Consider the following 24,550-nt stretch of genomic DNA (forward strand, 5'->3'; position numbering starts at 1 on the left):
AGAGATAGAGAGGGAAGGAAAGAAAGAGGGATGGACGGACAGCAGGCCCAGATCCTATACCACAATAGAAATATGTGTATGCCAAAAAGTTTAACAATCAGCAGATAAAGATACTCCAAACACCTGGTGTTGGCGCTTCAGTCATCCCGGCACCATGGTTGTTATGGTGTCAGGATTATTGAAGTGCATTATTTCTATTATTACATTGTAATATAGAATGAAATAGTTCAACCATAATGCAGAATCAGTGGGAGCCCTGAGTGTATCACTTGTCACGTCGCCTGCCACCAGATACCATCAGGTGTCCCCAGCAGATTCCCTCCTTACATCAGGTGTCTTCAGCGGAGTCCCTCCTTACATCAGGTGTCCCCAGTGGAATCCCTCCTTACATCAGTTTTCCCCGGCGGAGTCCCTCCTTGCATCAGGTGTCCCCAGCAGAGTGCCTCCTTGCATCAGGTGTCCCCAGCAGAGTGCCTCCTTGCATCAGGTGTCCCCAGCAGAGTGCCTCCTTGTATCAGGTGTCCCCAGCAGAGTGCCTCCTTGCATCAGGTGTCCCCAGCAGAGTGCTTCCTTGCATCAGGTGTCCCCAGCAGAGTGCCTCCTTGCATCAGGTGTCCCCAGCAGAGTGCCTCCTTGCATCAGGTGTCCCCAGCAGAGTGCCTCCTTGCATCAGGTGTCCCCAGCAGAGTGCCTCCTTGCATCAGGAGTCCCCAGCAGAGTGCCTCCTTGCATCAGGCGTCCCCAGCAGAGTGCCTCCTTGCATCAGGCGTCCCCAGCAGAGTGCCTCCTTGCATCAGGCGTCCCCAGCAGAGTGCCTCCTTGCATCAGGCGTCCCCAGCAGAGTGCCTCCTTGCATCAGGCGTCCCCAGCAGAGTGCCTCCTTGCATCAGGCGTCCCCAGCAGAGTGCCTCCTTGCATCAGGCGTCCCCAGCAGAGTGCCTCCTTGCATCAGGCGTCCCCAGCAGAGTGCCTCCTTGCATCAGGCGTCCCCAGCAGAGTGCCTCCTTGCATCAGGCGTCCCCAGCAGAGTGCCTCCTTGCATCAGGCGTCCCCAGCAGAGTGCCTCCTTGCATCAGGCGTCCCCAGCAGAGTGCCTCCTTGCATCAGGCGTCCCCAGCAGAGTGCCTCCTTGCATCAGGCGTCCCCAGCAGAGTGCCTCCTTGCATCAGGCGTCCCCAGCAGAGTGCCTCCTTGCATCAGGCGTCCCCAGCAGAGTGCCTCCTTGCATCAGGCGTCCCCAGCAGAGTGCCTCCTTGCATCAGGCGTCCCCAGCAGAGTGCCTCCTTGCATCAGGCGTCCCCAGCAGAGTGCCTCCTTGCATCAGGCGTCCCCAGCAGAGTGCCTCCTTGCATCAGGCGTCCCCAGCAGAGTGCCTCCTTGCATCAGGCGTCCCCAGCAGAGTGCCTCCTTGCATCAGGCGTCCCCAGCAGAGTGCCTCCTTGCATCAGGCGTCCCCAGCAGAGTGCCTCCTTGCATCAGGCGTCCCCAGCAGAGTGCCTCCTTGCATCAGGCGTCCCCAGCAGAGTGCCTCCTTGCATCAGGCGTCCCCAGCAGAGTGCCTCCTAGCATCAGGCGTCCCCAGCAGAGTGCCTCCTAGCATCAGGCGTCCCCAGCAGAGTGCCTCCTTGCATCAGGCGTCCCCAGCAGAGTGCCTCCTTGCATCAGGCGTCCCCAGCAGAGTGCCTCCTTGCATCAGGCGTCCCCAGCAGAGTGCCTCCTTGCATCAGGCGTCCCCAGCAGAGTGCCTCCTTGCATCAGGCGTCCCCAGCAGAGTGCCTCCTTGCATCAGGCGTCCCCAGCAGAGTGCCTCCTTGCATCAGGCGTCCCCAGCAGAGTGCCTCCTTGCATCAGGCGTCCCCAGCAGAGTGCCTCCTTGCATCAGGCGTCCCCAGCAGAGTGCCTCCTTGCATCAGGCGTCCCCAGCAGAGTGCCTCCTTGCATCAGGCGTCCCCAGCAGAGTGCCTCCTTGCATCAGGCGTCCCCAGCAGAGTGCCTCCTTGCATCAGGCGTCCCCAGCAGAGTGCCTCCTTGCATCAGGCGTCCCCAGCAGAGTGCCTCCTTGCATCAGGCGTCCCCAGCAGAGTGCCTCCTTGCATCAGGCGTCCCCAGCGGAATCCCTCCTTGCATCAGGCGTCCCCAGCGGAATCCCTCCTTGCATCAGGCGTCCCCAGCGGAATCCCTCCTTGCATCAGGCGTCCCCAGCGGAATCCCTCCTTGCATCAGGCGTCCCCAGCGGAATCCCTCCTTGCATCAGGCGTCCCCAGCGGAATCCCTCCTTGCATCAGGCGTCCCCAGCGGAATCCCTCCTTGCATCAGGCGTGCCCAGCGGAATCCCTCCTTGCATCAGGCGTCCCCAGCGGAATCCCTCCTTGAATCAGGCGTCCCCAGCGGAATCCCTCCTTGCATCAGGCGTCCCCAGCGGAATCCCTCCTTGCATCAGGCGTCCCCAGCGGAATCCCTCCTTGCATCAGGCGTCCCCAGCGGAATCCCTCCTTGCATCAGGCGTCCCCAGCGGAATCCCTCCTTGCATCAGGCGTCCCCAGCGGAATCCCTCCTTGCATCAGGCGTCCCCAGCGGAATCCCTCCTTGCATCAGGCGTCCCCAGCGGAATCCCTCCTTGCATCAGGCGTCCCCAGCGGAATCCCTCCTTGCATCAGGCGTCCCCAGCGGAATCCCTCCTTGCATCAGGCGTCCCCAGCGGAATCCCTCCTTGCATCAGGCGTCCCCAGCGGAATCCCTCCTTGCATCAGGCGTCCCCAGCGGAATCCCTCCTTGCATCAGGCGTCCCCAGCGGAATCCCTCCTTGCATCAGGCGTCCCCAGCGGAATCCCTCCTTGCATCAGGCGTCCCCAGCGGAATCCCTCCTTGCATCAGGCGTCCCCAGCGGAATCCCTCCTTGCATCAGGCGTCCCCAGCGGAATCCCTCCTTGCATCAGGCGTCCCCAGCGGAATCCCTCCTTGCATCAGGCGTCCCCAGCGGAATCCCTCCTTGCATCAGGCGTCCCCAGCGGAATCCCTCCTTGCATCAGGCGTCCCCAGCGGAATCCCTCCTTGCATCAGGCGTCCCCAGCGGAATCCCTCCTTGCATCAGGCGTCCCCAGCGGAATCCCTCCTTGCATCAGGCGTCCCCAGCGGAATCCCTCCTTGCATCAGGCGTCCCCAGCGGAATCCCTCCTTGCATCAGGCGTCCCCAGCGGAATCCCTCCTTGCATCAGGCGTCCCCAGCGGAATCCCTCCTTGCATCAGGCGTCCCCAGCGGAATCCCTCCTTGCATCAGGCGTCCCCAGCGGAATCCCTCCTTGCATCAGGCGTCCCCAGCGGAATCCCTCCTTGCATCAGGCGTCCCCAGCGGAATCCCTCCTTGCATCAGGCGTCCCCAGCGGAATCCCTCCTTGCATCAGGCGTCCCCAGCGGAATCCCTCCTTGCATCAGGCGTCCCCAGCGGAATCCCTCCTTGCATCAGGCGTCCCCAGCGGAATCCCTCCTTGCATCAGGCGTCCCCAGCGGAATCCCTCCTTGCATCAGGCGTCCCCAGCGGAATCCCTCCTTGCATCAGGCGTCCCCAGCGGAATCCCTCCTTACATCAGGTGTCCCCAGTGCAGTAGAGTCCCTTGGCTCTGCCTCTCATAAACTGGTGTTGCCAACATCGGTTTTCCCCAGAAAACCTGTTTCCCCTGGCTCTCGGCTGAGATCAGAACTCCGCCCCTCCAGCCTACTGCACTCTAGCTCCTCCTAATCTCTGCCCCTCCATGCCTCTGCACTGCATCTCCTCCCACTCTCCTTCACAATGTTATTTGGCCGTCGTTTACCTTCTAGGGGGCGGGGGCGGTAGATGACCGAATAACATTGCGAGGGAGAGTGGAAGGAGCTGCAGTGCAGAGGGCTGGAGTGGCAGAGTTTGAATCTGAGCTGAGAGCTAGGGGGAAATAGTAAAGAGCTCTCACGGCGGTGGCGGCGGCCATATTTTTGGAGCCAGAAGCAGCTCTGGTGCCAAAAACAGTCCTGATTTCCTGGGACAAAAGCAAAATCCCGGGATTTTAATCGGGACAGCCTCCGATTGGGTCGAGGGTCCCAAAATCGGGATTGTCCCGGGAAAATCGGGACTGTTGGCAAGTATGAACTGTATCAACAGGTAAACCTTTTTATAAGCATACCTGTAGGTGCAAGATAAAAAGCCCAGTTTACTACCGCTTAGAATTTTTACATTCTCTAACACTGACTCATTGTGTGCATTCTTGTCTCCATCAGTGCTGAAAATCATCTCACAAATTTGACTCATTATACATAAATATTGCTTGAGAAAATGCCTTTTAAGGATAACGCGATTGTTTTTTGTGTTTTACTTCCAAGTTGTAGGCCAGCGTAAGCATTTAATGGTTGCATTTCTTCTCCTTTTCATATATCTCGTGAAAGGAGACTTGGGCACCCTCCCTCCCCCTTCACTCATTATCTTTGCAGTTTCTTTAGAACCTCTGCTCCCTTTTCCTGAAGCTCTACAAATACATTCACGGTGTTATGATCAGTGACAGCAAACACAAAGTTGCTATGTTTTGCTGACAAGATCTGAGAGTGTTGTTTCCCAATGTGCTTAAAAATTAGACTTATATAAGCTACCTTTCTAACTTTTTAAAGCCAACTTTGTGAAATCGGAAATGTTAAAGTGGACCTAGCCCTATAATATGTCATATATTTTTTTGGTTCTTCATTAGCTTCCGCTCAGGTAAACATGGTGTACCATATAAAAACTAAAGTCATTTAAAGTGGTAGTAAAGTATTTTTTTTTCACTTGTACCTATAATAAGGCTTACCTGTAGGTAAAGTGAATATCTCCTAAACTTGCACTGTTTAGGAGATATTCACACTACATGCCGCTGGTGATGTCACTGGTGCATGCGCTCTGAAGGGGACGCATACCTTGCTGTCCTTTCAGAGCTCTGTGCCGCAGCCGTCGGTCCCGCGCTGCGGATCAGTCAGTCAGACGACTGGAGCATGCAAACCTTGAAGATGGAAGCCCTATCAGTGGTGACAGCATGCTGCTGGAGGGCTTTCTTCTAAGGTAAGCATTTCATAATAACAGTACAGGTTTACCTCACTTTGAGGTGCTTCACTAATACAAAGCCAGTTCTCCCTGAGGGAGCATGTGGCTGGGGATCTGGATTTTACTGCCCCATTCTGGCACCCAAGGGTGACTGACACCAGCCTTGCCAGCCAGCAAGGTCTGGAGATGGGGTTCCTGTCCCTAGAGGTTATGGGGTCCCTGGTGCCCCCCTAGTTTCCTTTGTCGTCGTCCCCATAGTGTCCTCTGTCGCACCCCCCCCCCCCCCACAGTGTCCTCTGTCCCCCCATAGAAGTTATATCGATCGACCCCTAATGTATATGCTTTATTTTGACTTAAAGTGATAGCCTTTTTTTTTTAGCTACATGAATCATTTGCCCTTTACTCAAGTTGGCTGTGGCCAAAAATGCTAGGGAGTGATTTCTCAGCAAAGTAAAGCATGGAGACATGAATGGATGGATGACTTTGCTTTGAATATTAAAATTTTATTTAAATAGCGGTTTTGGTTTGTGGTAGTTGGATACAGTGTAGTTCCGCTTTACGCACATTGCATGCTCGACAATGTGTAAAACTACCTTCATCTGCTTTTTTTTCAGAATGCTAGAGCCATCTTTGTTGAGGCATTATTTATTCAGTGGGTATACTGAGAACTAGAGTTCTTCCTTGAATATTTCTTCACCAAACACAGAGGCTGATCTACTACAGCAGCATTCTCCAACCTCCCTGGCACCAGGGACTGGCCTCAATGACAACCCCTTCACGGACCGGGGGGAGGGGGGTGTTTGGTGCTGCCTGTTACCTCTGGGGGGTGTGCAAGCTGTTACCTCTGGGGAGGGGGGGGGGGGGATTGGTTGTGTGCATCCTGTCACCTCCATGGGGGAAGTGTACAGCCTTTTTCCTCTGGGGGAAGGGGTGGTGTGTGCAGCCTTTCACCTGCTTTGTGTGAGCACCGCCTGTCACCTCCAGGGGGAAGGTGTGTGTGCAGCCTGTCGCCTGGAGGGGAGGTGCATGTGTGTTGGGGCAACCTGTCACCTACAGAGGTGTGGGCAGGTGTGGGCATATGTAGCCAGTCAACTCTGGGCAAGCCCGACTTCTTTCTCCTCTTCTCTCCCAAGTGGTGCTAGGAGAAGGGGAGCGGGCGCCCTCTAGTGGTGGAAGGTTGGCAGTGCAGGTCGTGCTGGCCTGCCGGCCTACCCCAGTCACACAGCCCATCCCCCAACAAGCCACGGACTGGCTCCGGTCCGCGGCCTGTGGGTTGAGGACTCCTGTACTAAAGCATTTGAGAATGTTTACACAATAAATTGTGTACAGATTACCTAAATATGTGCAAAGAAGATCCTTGTTTAGTTATTTACTTACAGTGCCTTACAAAAGTATCCTTCACCCCCTTGGCTTTTTACCTGTTTTGTTACATTACAGCCTTTAGTTCAATGTTTTTTAAATCTGAATTATGTGTGGTGGATCAGAACACAATAGTCTAAGTTGGTAAAGTAAAATTAGAAAAATATATACATAAAACTATTTTTCAGAAAGAAAAAAAATGATAATTGGCATTTGCGTATGTATTAACCCCCTTTGTTATGAAGCCTATAAAAAGCTCTGGTGCAACCAATTACCTTCAGAAGCCACATAATTAGTGAAAGGATGTCCACCTGTGTGCAATCTAAGTGTCACATGATCTGTCATTACATATACACACCTTTTTGAAAGGCCCCAGAGGCTGCAATACCTAAGTAAGAGGCACCACTAACCAAACACTGCCATGAAGACCAAGGAACTCTCCAAACAAGTAAGGGACAATGTTGTTGGGAAGTACAAGTCAGGGTTAGGTTATAAAAAAAAAAAAAAAAAAAATCTTTGATGATCTCTAGGAGCAAATTAAATGATGCAAATTCTCAAACAATCCATGTTAATTCCAGGTTGTGAGGCAACAAAACACGAAAGATGATACTTTTGCAAGGCACTGTATAACACCTGATTAGAACTTTACTAAAATTTTATGTGGGAAGAAATTGGCATCTAAAATGGTAGGGACAGGTTAAGTTTTTTTTTTTTTTTTTAAAACTGTGATTTTGGGATTGACTGTGTCTTGTAAATAAACAAAAACTGGCATTTTAAGCATTTGTGAAATTTGGATAGCTTTTAACCATTTGCCGACCACCCCACATACATACTGTATACTGCGGGGCGGCTGCTCTCCTGCGCAAAAACACATACCTGTACGTGATTTTGCTCTTCCGGGTCTGCACTCCACCAGCGACCAGCTCCCTGCTGTGATTGGACACAGTGGGAGCCAATCAGTGGGTCTGGCGGACCCGATGTCCGCCGGGACCAGATGTCTGCCAGGACCCACCAATTGTGTAAACAAGATCGCCGTTCTGTGACAAGGGAAGACAGAGATCTTGTGTTTCTACTAAGCAGGGACACGGATCTCTGTCTTCCCACACTTAAAGCATCCCCCACACAGAAAGCACTCCCTAGGGACACATTTAACCCTTTGATCACCCCCCGATGTTAACCCCTTCCCTGCCAGTGTCATTAGTACAGTGACTGTTTTAGTGTCACTGGTCCCCAGTTTTATAGCAGAAAGTAAAAAATATTGTTTGTTTTTTCAAAATTGGTGGTCTTCTTTTTTTTTTTTTTTTTAATAGCGCAAACAATAAAGGTACTGCTTCAATGTTGGGCCTTTGTATGTGGCCAGGCTGTGCAAAAGTCTCACACATGTGGTATCGCCATACTCAGGATAAGTAGCAGAATGTGTTTTGGGGTGTAATTTTTGCTATATACATGCTGTGTTAGAAATATCTTATAAATTTACAATTTTGTGTAAAAAAAAAAAATAAATAAATAAAATAAAGATTTTCATTTTTTTTCCACATTTTCTGAAGTCTTGTGTAAAAAAAATTAACCATTCAAAAGGCTCATAATGCATCATAGAATATACGTTGGGGTGTTTGTTTTCCAAAATGGGGTCATTTTGTGGGTAATTCCATTGTCCTGGTGCTCCAGGGCCTTCACAGATGTAATAGGTCGTTAGGAAATTAGAGGTGTAATTTATGCTCCTAGAACCCCTGACGGTGCTCCCTGCATGTTGGCCCACTCTGTGTGGCCAGGCTGTGTAAAAGTCCCACACATGTGGTATCGCCATACTCGGGAGGAGTAGCAGAATGTATTTTGGGGTGTAATTGAAAGTATGCATATGCTGTGTCTGAGAAATAACTTGTTATTATGACAATTTTGTGAATAAAAAATCTTCATTTTCCCAAGAATTGTGGGAAAAAATTACGACTTCAAAAAACTCTCCATGCCTCTTACTAAATACCTTTAACTGTCTACTTTTCAAAAAAGGGGTCATTTGGGGGGTATTGTACTTTCTGGACACTTCAGAGCCTCAAGAAATGAGATGAGAATGAGGCCGTCAGTGCATCAGGTGTGATCAGATATGATCAATTTTCAATGATTTGCACCATAGCTTGTAGACTCTATAACTTTCACAGAGACTAAATAATATCCACTAATTTGGGTTATTTTTACCAAAGAGATGTAGCAGTATACATTTAGGCCCAAATTTATGAACAAAAATGACTTATTTGCAAAATTGTATCATAGTAACTAAAAAAAAGTGTTTTTTTCCAAAATGTTCTCTCTTTTTTCACTTATGTCACAAAAAATAAAAAAAACAGTGGTAATTGAATACCACCAAAAGAAAGCTCTATTTGTATGAAAAAAATGATAACATTTTTGTTTGGGTACAGTGTTGCATGAGTAATTGGCATTCAAATTGAGAGAGCGCTGAAAGCTAAAAATTGGTCTAGGAAGGAAGGGTGTATAAATGTCCTGTGTTGAAGTGGTTAATTATTGATTTATATCCACCCTGGAAGGAGGGCATGAAGCGGTACGTCCTCTTTAGGGTGAATGACACAAGTATTTTAACTGTGTGTATTTTTTGCTGATCTTTATTTCTTACCTAGATGAACTGGTAGAAGCAACCTTTTTTTTAATTTACTCATTAAATTGATACCCTTAATTGGCTAGTGTGGTAGTTTGTAACTCACGGATATCACCAGTTATAATCATGGGCTGTATGGCTTGTGTATGGCTAGATGCAGCCTTTATTTATATTGATAGAGTGTTAAAAGTAGCTGGATAGCTTCATAATGGTGTTTTGTTCCTTCCAATGAAAGAAAGTGTTCATTATGCAAATAAGCCCATAGTTAATTGATTATGTAAAGATCAGAGGTGACACACTAATTTCTTCTATATATTCTCGAAGTCTAGTAAATGTCAGGCATTAAATTTATCTGAAAGGGTTATAAATGACCTTGCCAATGTAGGCCAGGTTCAGCGTTTAGGTTAAGGTGTGTATTACTGCACCACTTATTACCAGATTAATATTTATAATGCATCCAATCTCAGCTGAATGGTAATAAACTTCATAATTCATTTCGGCAGTTTGATGGCCCACACACTATGTACAGTTCTATTTTGCTGTTACTTATGACATCCTCCCCCGTTTTGAATATGAAATGATGCACACATGTTCAACGGATCTTCAATCTTTTCTACAAATATGGTGAAGTGGAACCTATACAAATATATACAAAATGTAAAAATTTTCCGTCTTGTCTGTAACCTGAATTTGAAGTTAAGACGTGGTTAATGGTTGCTTGCAGGGTTGGAATTATCCCAGAAACCAGAGATCTAAGGTAAACTGTAGAACTAAGGTCTTGTTTTCTCTTTTCTGTTAAAATTGATGGAAGCACATGATACCCCTTATATCCATGTAGTAAAAATTTAAAGGCCACTGTGTTTTGCAATTCATACCTATACATTACATTAGTGCTTTGCCATTTATTTTGAAGGGCAAATGCGCTGCAGAGAAGGACCATTTACTGTTAAAGCACAGGTCTTTTTGCAGAGGTTAGACACACCCTATGCTAAATCTGAGCTCATACACCTTGCTGATTGGAGGGCTCTATCTCTGACTTGTGTTGGACTTCTGCTTCCACAGAAGAGAGCAACTGCAAGTTGGCACCACGGTTTTGCATTAGAATGCATTAAGGTGAAAAACCATGAGACTTTACGACCCCTTTAATTGCTGTCTATATATCACCTGTCAGGAGAATAAAAAAACAGCCCTCTTTTTTTGTATATGACCAAATCAGCAAGAGCTGGTACACTAAACTTCAGGTGACCATTCCAGCAGGGAAAAGGTCTTCAGTGCCAAGGCATGCCCTCAGCAAATTGGCAGTTTTTACTGTTATCAATGGTGAATAAATACCGTATTTATCATTCTAACTGTTGTTGGTCTGTTTCTGCACTAATTTTAGCTATAGTATTGTAACATTACATTGGTGTAGTGTATGATTAGTATTACAAGAAAATCTTGGATTGCGAGCATAAGTCGTTCCAGAAACATGCTTGTAATCCAAAGCACTTGTATATCAAAACAAATTCCCCCATAAGAAATAATGGAAACTCAAATGATTCGTTCCACAACCATTTATTCATAGGTCATTCAGTTTATAGTTCATATAAAAAGATTATAGCAATGTGACCAGGTTGTGTAACCATAAAATGTCCATCCACAAATGGAAGCCTCCACAAGGTGATTAGAAGCTAAATCCAGCAGTAGCTACAGAGTATTAATAAGAAGAGAGGCGCCTCTAAGCATAGCAATATGTTGCTAAATGTTGTACCTTCATTAAATGTATCCGTATTGCTACACTTAGAAGTGCCTCTCTTCTCTTTTATACTCAGTTGTGACATGATGCTACTTGTATATCAAGACATCGCTTGTATATCAAGTCAAAATTTATTTAAAAATTTTGCTTGTCTTGCAAAATGCTCTCAAACCAAGTTACTCTCAAACCAAGGTTTTACTGTGTCTGTTGTGTATGTATATGGTTCTTGTGTTAGTTTGAATTGCCATAACATTTGTATCAGTTATTTTTCTTTTAGTGTATATGGATATGAATAAATTCATGTTAAAAAGAAGATAAATATCAAACTATTGTGCTGAGCTGTACGGTTATTTAAGTCTTTGAGGAATGATCATTAAACTGTAGGTACTAGTGTGTGTTTGTGTGTTGCAGATTGCTAGGGAAGATTTAGGTTTGCCTTGTAAGCTGAAATTCTTTTATGATACAGTGGACATTGTTAAAAACTGTTCAATTATTTTCTGTATCCTGTTTATTCTATGATACTAATAATGATATCGTTGCTTTCAAGTGGTAAGTCTTTTTGTTATTTGTTTATAACAAAGCAGCTGGTGCATTGTGTTTTTTCTTATGTGGAAGGATCACAAATGTAAGGCTGGTGGTAGGATCATGATTGATCACTGTCGCCTATTTATCACCCTTGTGTGTGTGCTGCATATACAGTATATAGGCAATGGTGAGCTTGCCTGTTAGAAAGCCCAGCATACTCTACCACCATTGTGTCAAGGAAGCCTCTTTTTAAGACAAAGATTAAGGGAAAAAAAAGGGAATCATGTGCTGCTGGGGATGGCTGCATTTTACTGAGAGTGACAACTTTGGACTATGCCTTCATATTGTGTGTAATATGGCCACTTGTATTATCCATTGGAGGCCTGTGTAGTAGGGTGACAAAATAGGAGCACAATTTGCAGATGGAGACAGTGCGTTACAACACAAAAGGTCCCTGGCATATTTCCACGTAGTCTGCAAAAAAATAACAAATTTGTTTCAACTACTCAAGTAAAAAGAGAGGATTTTAGGTGCCTACATGTGGAAGCCATACTGCCATGTCAAGGCACCTCTGATAAGTGGGGTTCCCAATGCTAAACTATCTGAGCTCCCAGCCAATGGACATATAACAATGCACAAATAGAGAGCAGGCTCATCCGGAGACATCCCCCTCCTTCCTAAAGGCACAACAACACATCAGAAACCCAGACATTGCCTTTGCAAGCCAAGTTAAGACATCCAGTGTGCTGTAGAGTGTTATCACCTGTTAAGGGCCCATTCATACTTGTACAGTGCATATAGGTTATTTTGGTACCGCAGCGCAACACTGTGAAATGCACATAGCATACACTGGTGTGCTGCGTCACAAAAAAAATTAACATTTTTCATTTTGGCTGCTTTTTGTAGAAAGCTGCAGGGAAAAATTTGCACTGAATGTGAATATTGCTGCAAAAGCTGGTTTTGTTTTTTAACCTCTTAATTGGCTATTCATTTTTATCTTATTATTGGCTGAAATTCTGCTTTAACCGCTTAAGGTCTGCCCTATAGCAGTTTTACTGCTACAGGGTGGCACCTCTGCAGTGGATCACGTATATACAGGATCTCACAAAAGTGAGTACATCCCTCACATTTTTGTAAATAATTTATTATATCTTTTAATGTGACAACACTGAAGAAATTACACTTTGCTACAATGTAAAGTAGTGAGTGTACAGCTTGTATAACAGTGTAAATTTGCTGTCCCCTCAAAATAACTCAACACACAGCCATTAATGTCTAAACCACTGACAACAAAAGTGAGTACACCCCTAAGTGAAACTGTCCAAATTGGGCCCAGTTAGCCATTTTCCCTCCCCAGTGTCACGTGGCTCGTTAGTGTTACAAGGTCTCAGGTGTGAATAGGTAGCAGGTGTGTTAAATTTGTTGTTATCACTTTCACTCTCTCATACTGGTCACTGGAAGTTCAACAAGGCACCTCATGGCAAAGAACTCTGAGGATCTGAAAAAAAGAATTGTTGCTCTACATAAAGATGGGCTAGGCTATAAGAAGATTGCCAAGACCCTGAAACTGAGCTGCAGCAAGGTGGCCAAGACCATACAGTGGTTTAACAGAACAGGTTCCTCTCAGGACAGGACTCACCATGGTTGACCAAAGAAGTTGAGTGCACGTGCTAAGTGTCATATCCAGAGGTTGTCTTTGGGAAATGACATATGAGTGCTGCCAGCATTGCTGCAGAGGTTGAAGGGGTGGGAGGTCAGCCTGTCAGTGCTCAGACCATACGCCACACACTGCATCAAATTTGGTCTGCATGGCTGTCACCCCAGAAGGAAGCATCTTCTAAAGATGATGCACAAGAAAGCCTGAAAACAGTTTGATGAAGACAAGCAGACTAAGGACATGGATGACTGGAACCATGTCCTGTGGTCTGATGAGACCAAGATAAACTTATTTGGTTCAGACTGTGTCAATCATGTGTGGCGGCAACCAGGTGAGGAGTACAAAGACAAGTGTGTCTTGCCTATAGTCAAGCATGGTGGTGGGAGTGTCAGGGTCTGGGGCTGCATGAGTGCTGCTGGCACTGGGGAGCTACAGTTCATTGAGGGAACCATGAATGCCAACATGTACTGTGACATATCGAAGCAGAGCATGATCCCCTCCCTTCAGAGTCTGGGCCGCAGGGTTGTATTCCAACATAACGACCCCAAACACACCAAGATGATCACTGCCTTGCTAAAGAAGCTGAGGGTAAAGGTGATGGACTGGCCAAGCATGTTTCCAGACCTAAACCCTATTGAGGATCTGTGGGGCATCCTCAAACGGAAGGTGGAGGAGTGCAAGGTCTCTAACATCCACCAGCTACGTGATGTTGTCATGAAGGAGTGGAAGAGGACTCTAGTGGCAACCTGTGAAGCTATGTTAACCTCCATGCCCAAAGGGTTAAGGCGGTGCTGGAAATTAATGGTGGCCACACAAAATATTGACACTTAAGGCCCAATTTGGACATTTTCACTTAGGGGTGTACTCACTTTTGTTGCCAGTAGGTTTAGACATTAATGGCTGTGTGTTGAGTTATTTTGAGGGGACAGCAAATTTATACTGTTATACAAGCTGTACACTCACTACTTTACATTGTAGCAAACTGTCGTTTCTTCAGTGTTGTCACATGAAAAGATATAATAAAATATTTCCAAAAATGTGAGGGGTGTACTCACTTTTGTGAGATAATGTATATGACCTTTTTGTGAAAGAAGATCAATATAGGCTCTGCATAGATGACAGACCACTCTGTACCCCTTGCTCCAAATGATTTGGTGCTGCCTAGACTATGTTCACCATTGGTTAGAAATCTTCTTTTTTTTTTTTTCTCATTACATAGCCTAAAAACATACAAAGACCAAAATATCTCCCATAGTGTACTATTTATTGTAAGCAACATTCACCATAAAACATCATTAAAGTTTGGAAACGATGACCTTGTAAAACAACCCATTCAGTTTAAAGCTGAAATAAAAGACAAAACGTTTGTGTATAGAGCAAATACATTATAAATACCCCCCCCCCCCCCTTTTTTTTATAAGTAGTCATATTCTCTTTGTTCTCAGCTGCATATGAGCTGGGGGGAGGAGAGGCAGAAGCACACTGAATTTTTCAGTGAATGGTTGTGCTGAAAGGGTGTGTCAGGACAAGTCTGATCATTGGAGGAGTGCAGGCTGAGTTCCCAGCAAAGCTAGAGAACTGACTGCACTTTGCGCTCCTGCTTAGTGTGGTCAGTTCTTAATAGGAAAGCAGAGGGACTGGCAGGAACACCAGGGGTTTCACACAAAGGAAGCAATACAAAGAACAGGATACTTTCACATACAAGTACATGGTACAGCAGGGACATATCAGGAATATGAAATGCTGGGGTAACAAACACTTTAAAACACACTCACATGTATTAGTGCCTATTTTCTGGCACCAAGGTAACTTGGTAGGAAATTGATGGACGGAGCCTGGGCGGGCTATCACAGACTGGATATTTGCTTCTACAGCTCCTATAAAGATAGGACAAAGAACTACATTGTACTTTGTACCCTAGGGGATTGGATTAGAACATCAAATAATATATATGAAGTTCCTTATTAAGCCGTGAATAGGGCTTAGTTGTAGAAAGTGACAGAGTGAAAGTTTTTTATTCCTTTTAGTTTTATCATGAACTTTAGGGAGGGTTATGATAATTCTATAGGTAAAGTAGAACATTTTAAGGCACTGTATTTCAAAGTGAAGATGAACTTTTCAATGGAAAGGAATGCTGGTCATCTGATTCCACTGTGCTTTAACCTTGCTTTAGAACAAGTAGTAATGTAGAATTGTTCTAGAATAACAAGAGAAGACATACCATCAGGTTAGCACAGCTAACGCATTGTGCAATATGATTGCGTTTCTCACACAATAAGATATAATTAAGCAATCAATGTAGGTCAGACGAAGAGTGTATAATTAAGCAAAATTGAAGACCAAATAACAGTGTTTATGGAATTGTTTTGCTACTTAAAATAAAAAATGCAGAGAACAATAAATATAAACCCTGTTGTGTTTCCATGGCCAGTTTTGATGTTTACAGTAGTGTCTATTAGATTGCATTTACCTTTTACATCTTCAATTTTAAGGCCTAAATGAATAAAATGGCAGCTTTTTTATTTTTACCATATGTTGTGATTAGAACTATAGAAGCTGCCCTGTGTGAGCTGTAATCTGGGGAGCTGGACCACTGCTCTCACACCGAGCACAAAGCTCTTGATCTCCAGCACTGCACAATCAAACATGCTCATACATCCTAAGCAGCATTGTTTATTACTGTGCATTGGGGTACTGTTGAGAACTGTGCAATGGAAGTGTCTGACCTCTGGAGACCCAAACCACTATGCTTTGTGTCTGGCTCTCCAGTGTGCTGCTAACACTTTTACAATTTTATGTACACACACGTAGTAAGAAAAACAACAAAATCATGCCCTATTCTTGAAGCGGAGCTCCACTCAAAAGGGTAAGCTCTGCTTGTCTTCCTCCCCCCCCCCGCTCTGGTGTCACATTTGGCATCTTGTGGGGAGGAGAGGGGAGTGATGATTCCACGGTCTATCTCAGTCATACCACATATTGTCCGCCCCACTAAATTCAACACCTCCTAAATATCTTATTTAGTGGGAATCAGACCTCTACACTTCCTTTACTGATAACAGCGTGACAGAATCCTACAAATGACCCACAAGATGTCGGTTTCATGCAGTGTTCAAGAGATACAACATACTTTCTAGATGGTTATGGTATCTAAAACCCCGCAAAAGCTATACCCGCAGAGTGTACCACTCTTCTGGCGATGCCTAGAGAAGGAGGGTACCATGCTCCATATCTTCTGGTCCTGCAACAAGCTGCAGGGCTTCTGTTTAGGTTAACCATTGGATTTTCAAATTCACTGATATCCGCTACTGGATGATGCGGGGGCATTTCTCCTTCATCTAACCCCTCTACCTCTGAAATAGTATAAACACTCATTATTGATACATTGACTTAATATCACAAAGGCATGTAATACAGAATGCTGCAAAAAAAAAAAAAACACCCACACCACCCATGAGTCTGTGGTTTGCAATAACTGAAATGAAACACATGGAGAGACTGATGGCCTTGGCCAACCATATGGAGGGCCTAACCCCAGAAACCACCTAGCTAGGAGAGAATGATGGTAATCGTGTGCGAAGAGGGACTGCCAGCCACAGCTTCCTACCTACCTACCTACCTTTGCCACAACTCTTATTCCACTGTCACCCCCCCCCCCTTTTTTTTTTCTGTCCATTTTTCATTTTGTCATTTGGACGTCTTGGGCCTATTTCAGTAGTAGCCCAATGACGAGCAAAGGAGCTCCCAGTGGACAATGGACTACACCTGTTAACCTCCACTCCATGCCTCCTAGTGCCTATCGGATGTATGATTGGGCAATTGAAAACCGTGTATTCACTAATATTTCAATCTATATTGTGCCCGTGCAGATTCTATATACCCATTCTTATCACTGAGGTTGATATTGTATACCTTGATCTTCGAGTTGAGCTCTTTTGTCTTTTCTTTTGCTCTGTACAGTGCCTTGACAAAGTATTCATACTCCTTGAAACTTTCTACATTTTGTTATGTTACAACCAAAAACGTAAATGTATTTTATTGGGATTTTATGTGATAGACCAACACAAAGTGGCACATAATTGTGAAATGGAAGGAAAATGATAAATGGTTTTCAAAATTTTTTACAAATAAATATCGAAAAATATGGCGTGCATTTGTATTCAGCCTCCTGAGTGAATATTTTGTAGTACCACCATTCGCTGCAATTGCAGCTGCAAGTCTTTTTGGGTATGTTTCTACCAGCTTTGCACATCTACAGAGTGAAATTTTTGCCCATTCTTCTTTGCAAAATAGCTCAAGCTCTGTCAGATTGGATGGAGAGAATCTGTGAACAGCAATATTCAAGTCTTGCCACAGATTCTCAATTGGATTTAGGTCCGGACTTAGACTGGGCCATTCTAACACATGAATATGCTTTGATCTAAACCATTCCATTGTAGCTCTGGCTGTATGTTTAGGGTCATTGTCCTGCTGGAAGGTGAACTTCTGCACCAGTCTCAAGTCTTTTACAGACTCTAAAGCCGCGTACACACGAGCGGAATGTCCGACAGAAAAAAGTCCGACGGAAGCTACGTCTATTCCGATTGTGTGTGTGTGCCTCATTTTTTTCAAAAATTCTGACAGACCTAGAAATAGAACATGTTCTAAATATTTCCGACGGAACCAATTCCTATCGGGAAAACCGCTCGTCTGTATGCTGTTCCGACATACCAAAAACGATGCTTGCTCTGAAGCAAGTACCAGATGGGAGCTATTGGCTACTGGCTATTGAACTTCCTTTTTCTAATCCCACCGTACATGCTGTACGTCACCGCGTCCTGGACGGTCAGACTTTGATCGGACTTTTGGTTTGACCGTGTGGTTTGACCGTGTGTAGGCAAGACCGCTTAAATGGAATTCCATCGGAGTTCCGTGGGAGTTTATTCCGACGGCAAAACCGGTCGTGTATACGTGGTATTACAGGTTTTCCTCTAAGATTGCCCTGTATTTGGCTTCATCCATCTTCCCATCAACTCTGACCAGCTTCCCTGTCCCTGCTGAAGAAAAGCATCCCCACAACATGATGCTGCCCCTACTATGTTTCAAGGTGGGGATGGTGTGTTCAGGGTGATGTGCAGTGTTAGTTTTCCACCACACATAGCGTTTTAGTTTTAGGCCAAAAAGTTTAAGTTTGGTCTCATCTGACCAGAGCATCTTCTTCCCCGTGTTTGCTGTGTACCCCACATGGCTCCTCGCAAACTGACTTCTTGTGGCTTCCATTAAAAAATGTCTTTCTTCTTGGCACTGTTCCATAAAGGCCAGATTAGTATCGTGTATGACTAATAGTTGTCCTGTGGGCAGATTGTCCAACCTGAGCTGTGGATATCTGCAGCTTCTCCAGAGTTACCATGGGCCTCTTGGCTGCTTCTCTGATTAATGCTCTCCTTGCCCAGCCTGTCAGTTTAGCTGGACGGCCATGTCTTGGTAGGTTTGCAGTTGTGCCATACTCCTTTCCATTTTCGGATGATGGATTGAACATTGGTCCGTAGATGTTCAAAGCTTGGGATAGTTTTTTTTAACCTATCCCTGCTTTAAACTTCTCCACAAATTCATCCCTTACCTGTCTGGTGTGTTCTTTGGCCTTCATGATGCTGTTTGTTCATTAAGGTTCTTTCACAAACCTCTGAGGGCTTCACAGAACAGCTGTATTTATACTGATATTAAATTGCACACAGGTGGACTCTGTAATTAGGTGACTTCTGAAGGCAATTGTTACACTAGATTTTAGTTAGGGGTATCAGCGTAAAGGAGGCTGAATATAAATGCATGCCACACTTCTCAGATATTTTATTTGGAAAAAAATTGGAAAACCATTTATCATTTTCCTTTTACCTCAAAATGATGTGCCACTTTGTGTTGTCACATAAAATCACAATAAAATACATTATGTTTTTGGTTGTAACATGACAAAATTTGGAAAAATTCAAGGGATATGAATACTTTTTTCAAGGCACTGTATGTAAGGAAAAAAAAAATCTATAAATAAAGAAAAAACTGCCATACCGAAGCTTTATAAAAGTCATATTAATATTTTTAATAAAGAAGTAGATAAATTACATTGTCCCTTTTTTAACTGATGATTTGGTTTTGTTGCTGCTGTTAGGTGTATGTGGCTTTTCAGTCGATGCTGATTGTCATTGTGGGTGCTGTACCAGAATATCACATTGATAAGGAAGAAGGCCTCAGCGATGAAGACTTTATCAAGCATGTCCGATATGCAAACAACTTCACTTCCATAGTATCTGAGGCAAGTATCATTTTGAATGCTTGAAGGGAGCATAGTAGATAAGAAATATCATTTCCAAATTGTTAATTTCTTAGCCTTATCATTTTGTTAAAAGGTAAATGTACTGTATAAGCTAGTATTGTGTCTGTGTTCCTTTGTTTAACCTACATCAGTGCTAAAGGAAAACTGTACATTTATCCCTGTTTTATGTACTGTAATCTATCCTACACTTACCATAGCCACATTATGGTGTTTGGTTATTTGCATTTTGCCACATTTTTCTAATATAGGGTTTAGATTAAAGATTAAGCAGAAAAAAAGATTAAGCATCAAAATAAAAGTTTTTTCATTTGGCTTAAGGGTCTATGTGTAAATGTTTTCGCATTGAATTTGTACAATTTTCACTTGGGTTTCACGCATTTTTTCAATGAAATCTGAATAGAAAGATGTATGAATCCCATGTGAAAGTTATAGGAGTCTTGTGTGAAAACATTTTTAAATAGACCTCTTAATATTTTCGGAGTAATCATTTACATTTTTTTTATTTTTGTTGTGAATGTATACACCAATAAGTAATACTATACATTTTGTTGACAATAATTGGGCAAATGCTATTATGTTTTTAGTAAATTCAAAATTGTATTTTACATGAAATACATATGTGTAACATTTTTGGGGAAAATGAAGTAACTGGGGTGCTATTAGTGTGTGGAGGTGTTAAGCAACTGAATTACAATTTATTTTTTTTTCACCCACTCATTTACTCTCATGTGTTACGAGGCATACAATACATTTAAAACAGTTAATCTGACATACCCTGCAGGCGAATATTCCTGGTTGTTGTGTTTTAAATTATTAATTCCCCACCTGTGATTGTTTGGTGAAAGTCACAATCACTGAATACTGTATAAATGACCATATTCTACCCACCTTTTCAGTGCCTTTAGCCTCCAATCCTCAGAGTCTGTCAGTTTTTTTATTTTTTTATTTTATTTTCATGATGAACTTTTGCTATTTTCATGATGAAATGCTGTTCAAAGGGGTGTATCTACTTCCCTTACTATAAATGTTACTATTGGGAAGGGCCCAGAAAATCATAATAGGATTTAAGTCCGGTGAGGAATGGGGCCAGGTCAGTAATCCATTACCTTTGAGGCCTTTGCTAGCTAGGCAGGCAGTTGAATACTTGGATGCATGTAATGGAGCATTGTCCTCCATCAGAGATCACGGCTTTATTGAATTCTGCTGAATTTTATCTGTACCGCTGCTTTAAAAAAAGTACCATCCAGGAACTGGCAGCAAGTTTTTAGGTTGAATTTGAAGCCACCTTTTAACCTCAAAAGATCAAACCAGTTCATTCTTAGTAATGCTAGCCCTCACCAGTAGAACCCCCCACCTTGCTGGTGTCTGCAGGGCTACTGTTAAAAACCTTGGAGCCCCATACAGACAACCTGACACAGGGCCCCATACAGCCAATGCTTCAGTTATGAATGAACACAGTCAGTGATTGGTACCGATCACTCATTGCGTTCATTCAGGAAAGGAAGGGGTGGTAAATATGACATATTCCCCCACTCTCAATCTTGAAGGATCCTATTGTGTGCTTGCAGCTGCCAGCAGGAAGAAGAGGAATGAAGCCAACAGCACTGGGGGGAGCTAGGGGGGGCACACAGGAGGGCCTGGGCAGCATGGGGAAATGTATGGTGCACAGGTAGAGTGATCGTTGTGGTGGGGGGTAGTTACTGTAACTGATTCTTTGTATGGCTCCCTCTGCAGCAGGTCTAGGGACCTCAAGTCGCCTCAAAGTCAGACCAAAGTAGTGCAGGCACTACTTTGAAGTCGCATAGATATGAATGGTACTCATTGAAAATCATGGAGTACGACTTGTTGTGCGATTCTGCAGTCCCAAGTCGCAGGACAAGTAACACAAATGCGAAAAGGGCCTTAGTTAACATGCCACAAGTTTTCAGCTGCCCATGAAATTTTTGTAAAAGTCTAGTCTTCAGATATTTTTTGGTAGTTTACTGTGTGAATATTATTCGGTTGTGTTTTAGCTTCCTTTATATTAGCAATGAGCTCCTTGCACTTTTGGATACTCCAGCTGTGGTCGCTATGATTGGTCATAGTGATCACATGATAACAATGTAAATAAACTGTCATGAATGGCTTTCAATTCATGAACAGTTTGCTTATGGCTGTGATCTGTGATTGGCCCAAAGCAATTACATGGTACCTGGTTGCCTGTACCATGTGATGAGCTGTAGCCAATCACAGATCACAACCATAAAGAAGCTGTTCACAAATGTTAACCCATTCATGACAGCTAAAAGTATTGCTTATACAGTGATCATTAATGTATAAGCAATAAAAGTGTAAAAAAAAACCTAATCACCCAGTGTAGCTATGGTGACACTGAACTGCTCTGAAGACAGGATGTACAAAAAAATGTTGTTTTTATTTTTATTTTTTTTACATACTGTCACCAGTCAGTATTCCTGAACATCACCACACCAGTCATATGCTGACGCTGTACAGCACTGATGGCAGTATGTAAATTAAAAAAATAAAACAAATTTTATTTAATTTCTTAATTTTCCAAAAAATTGTAACAAAAAATTATAACTTCAAAAAACTCACCATGCCTTCTACTAAATACCTCAGGCTGTCTACTTTCAAGAAAAGGGAGGGGGTTATTTGTACTCTCCTGGCATTTTAAGGCCCTTAAAAAATGAGATATAGGCTGTCAGTACATCAGAATTGATCAATTTTTAAATATATATTCCATAGTTTGTAGACACAAACCAATTAATATACGCTTACTGGGATTTATTTTTCTTTTTTTAACCAAAGACATGTAGCAGAATACATGTTGGCCTAAATTTATGAAGAAATTTGATTGTATACCTTTTTATAACAGAAAATAGAAAATATTGTTTTCTTTTTTCAAAATTGTCAGTATTTTTTCATTTGTATAGCAAAAAATTAAAAGCCCAGTGGTGATCAAATACCCCCAAAAGAAAGATCTATTTGTGTCAAAAAAAATTATATAAATTTTATTTGCGTACAGTGCTGCACTTCTGCACAAATGCCAGTTAAAATAGCACAGTGCTGAATAGCAAAAAAAGGTCTGATCATAAAGGGGATAAAACCTTTGAGGTCAAGTGGTTAAAAAATCCTATTGTGGAAGAATAATGGATGATACCATTTACCACTGACCTCTTCTAAATTTGCTGGTTGCTTGGCTGTCATATTTCTCTTGCCTACATACTATTTTTTCTGACTCTCCTGATATGCTTACTTTTGGGGGGGTCAGTGACTTAAGCAACTAGCACAGTGTTTCTCAACTCCAGTCCTCAAGGCGCCCCAACAGATCATGTTTTCAGGATTTCCCTCAGATGAAATAGCTGTGGTAATTACTAAGGCAGTGAAACTGATCACATCACCTGTGCAAAATAATGGGAAGCCTGAAAACAATACCTGTTGGGGCGCGTTGAGGACTGGAGTTGAGAAACACTGAACTAGCACTTTCAGAAGTAAGTTAGAAAATGTCAGCCGCACACTTATCCCATGATAGCTTTACTTTAACCAATCTAGTACCAATTCTCTCAGAGATCTAATATCTGCACTATAGAGAGTGCATAGAATACTCTCTGCTGCCTGCCACTAAACCAGGTGTTTACTGTTAATTAAAATAAAATTATTCATATATTATCTTTAAACATACATTTCATGAAATATGGGAGGACGCCTGCTGAACTGTGCAATATACTAATCCTTTTATGCAGCTTTTTCACCTAATAAAATGTTTTCTTTATCGTACATCACGGGCCATAGTAGTTACTATGTGGTTATAGGCCACCTTTAGGTGATGGACATTGGCACACCCTAAGACGGGAAGTCCACTTCCTATTTAACCCCTCCTACTGGGAGTATCTCAGTTTTCTCACCAGTGTCTTAGGTCTCCTTTAAAATGTTGTGATGCCTAAAGTCACCACTGGGGGCTGTATAGAACACGTACCTTGTTCATGCTTTCCTTAGATCGCTCTCGTGTCAGTGATCGTGTCAGCAGAAGCTGCAAACTTCCCTCCGGCTAGCAGTCCCAGGCCTCCGGTAAGATGTGGTGGGGGGGATTTTTTTCTAAAAACACCCTCACCTGGGCAGAAGCTCTCCCCCTCTCCTTGGATAGGTAGGGGGAAGTCAGAACGATCGGCGGATGCCACTCCGTTCTCCACCGCCTCTGCACGGCGGTTTGTCACCAGCTCTCCTCCTCGCCACCCCCCCCACACACACACGCCAATTCCGTCGGATCAAAGGCCTGCACTCATGCGGGAAAATGCTCCTTTGAAAAGAGGAGGGGGCGCGGTGGGAAGACGTAGCGGGAGTGGCTTGGCGCTAGCATGCAGCAACGTCCAGTGCGGGAGCGCATTTAAAAGGCTCCATTTTGCTGACTGCAGCTGACGGAGGTACACAAGAGCAGAAGGGGGCATGTAAGTGGTGACACAGGCATTCCCTTGGCACATTTACTGAAGCATCAGGCTGAGCATTAATAACAGTGGCAGTTAATAGACTATTTGCTCAAGCAGTGGGTGCAATTTATTCTGGTAGTACCTCTGCGTTTGTACATCGGGCTATGGTCTGAAGGGGAAGTAGAAACACCCCAAAAAAGGGCTCAAAAGTGTCGCCCTCAAGCTCTAAGAAGCTTAGTCTCATCTCTACAATGGCATCCTCCCCTGAGAAATCTGAGGTGGTTGGTCAGAGTGAGCCATCGGGGCCGTCAAATGTTGCAACTGTTTCCAACACTGCAGCCCTTGTCTATATTACTGAAGAGGTTTTTTCCTCAGCTATGATAGGATTGGAGGAAATGTTAGCGGCTTTAATCGCCTCTTCCCAGAGTGGGACAAAACCAGACAGGTCCCCTTCCACTACACGGGACCCTCAAACTGAGGAACTGTGAATGGGAGAAGACGAATTTCCCTTGGGACCGTGAAGAGGCTGATGTCTCCTCTTCTGAGGGGTCAAATGCGGAAGGACTTCCTTCAGCTTCACAATCTGAAAGATTGATGGTGCATTCTCTTACGGAGTTGGTCCGCTCCACTTTTATGCTACCCTTAACTGAGTTGGTTGATAAGCCCACTTCTTGTATGGGTTCGCTAAAGCCTCCTCAAGCTGTGCATGCCTTTCCTGTCCATTCATTGCTGGAACAGCTTATATATTCTGAGTGGGATCACCCAGATAAGCATTTTTTTCCTCCCAAACAGTTTTCAACACTTTATCCTATGGAGGAAAAATTCACTAAAAAGTGGGAGATACAAGCAATTGACGCTGCTATATCCTCTGTGAATAAAAGTTTGACTTGTCCGGTAGAC

At 44.0% G+C, this 24,550-nt stretch overlaps 1 protein-coding gene across 7 annotated transcripts in view; it reads left to right on the forward strand.

Moving 5' to 3' along the window:
• LOC141106055 (solute carrier family 22 member 15-like) overlaps positions 1-24,550 on the forward strand; it is a 658,271-nt gene that overhangs the window by 58,824 nt on the left and 574,897 nt on the right. For all 7 annotated transcript variants that reach the window (XR_012235678.1, XM_073596433.1, XM_073596429.1 and 4 more), the window contains exon 2: positions 19,062-19,205. Coding sequence is in view for 6 of the 7 variants with exons in the window: in XM_073596433.1 (XP_073452534.1) it covers positions 19,062-19,205 (144 nt within the window). In the remaining variant the exon portion in view is untranslated. The remainder of the gene's footprint in view (positions 1-19,061; positions 19,206-24,550) is intronic.

This window comes from Aquarana catesbeiana, linkage group LG08, assembly GCF_042186555.1.
Source record: "Aquarana catesbeiana isolate 2022-GZ linkage group LG08, ASM4218655v1, whole genome shotgun sequence".
NCBI classification, from domain to species: Eukaryota; Metazoa; Chordata; class Amphibia; order Anura; family Ranidae; genus Aquarana; species Aquarana catesbeiana.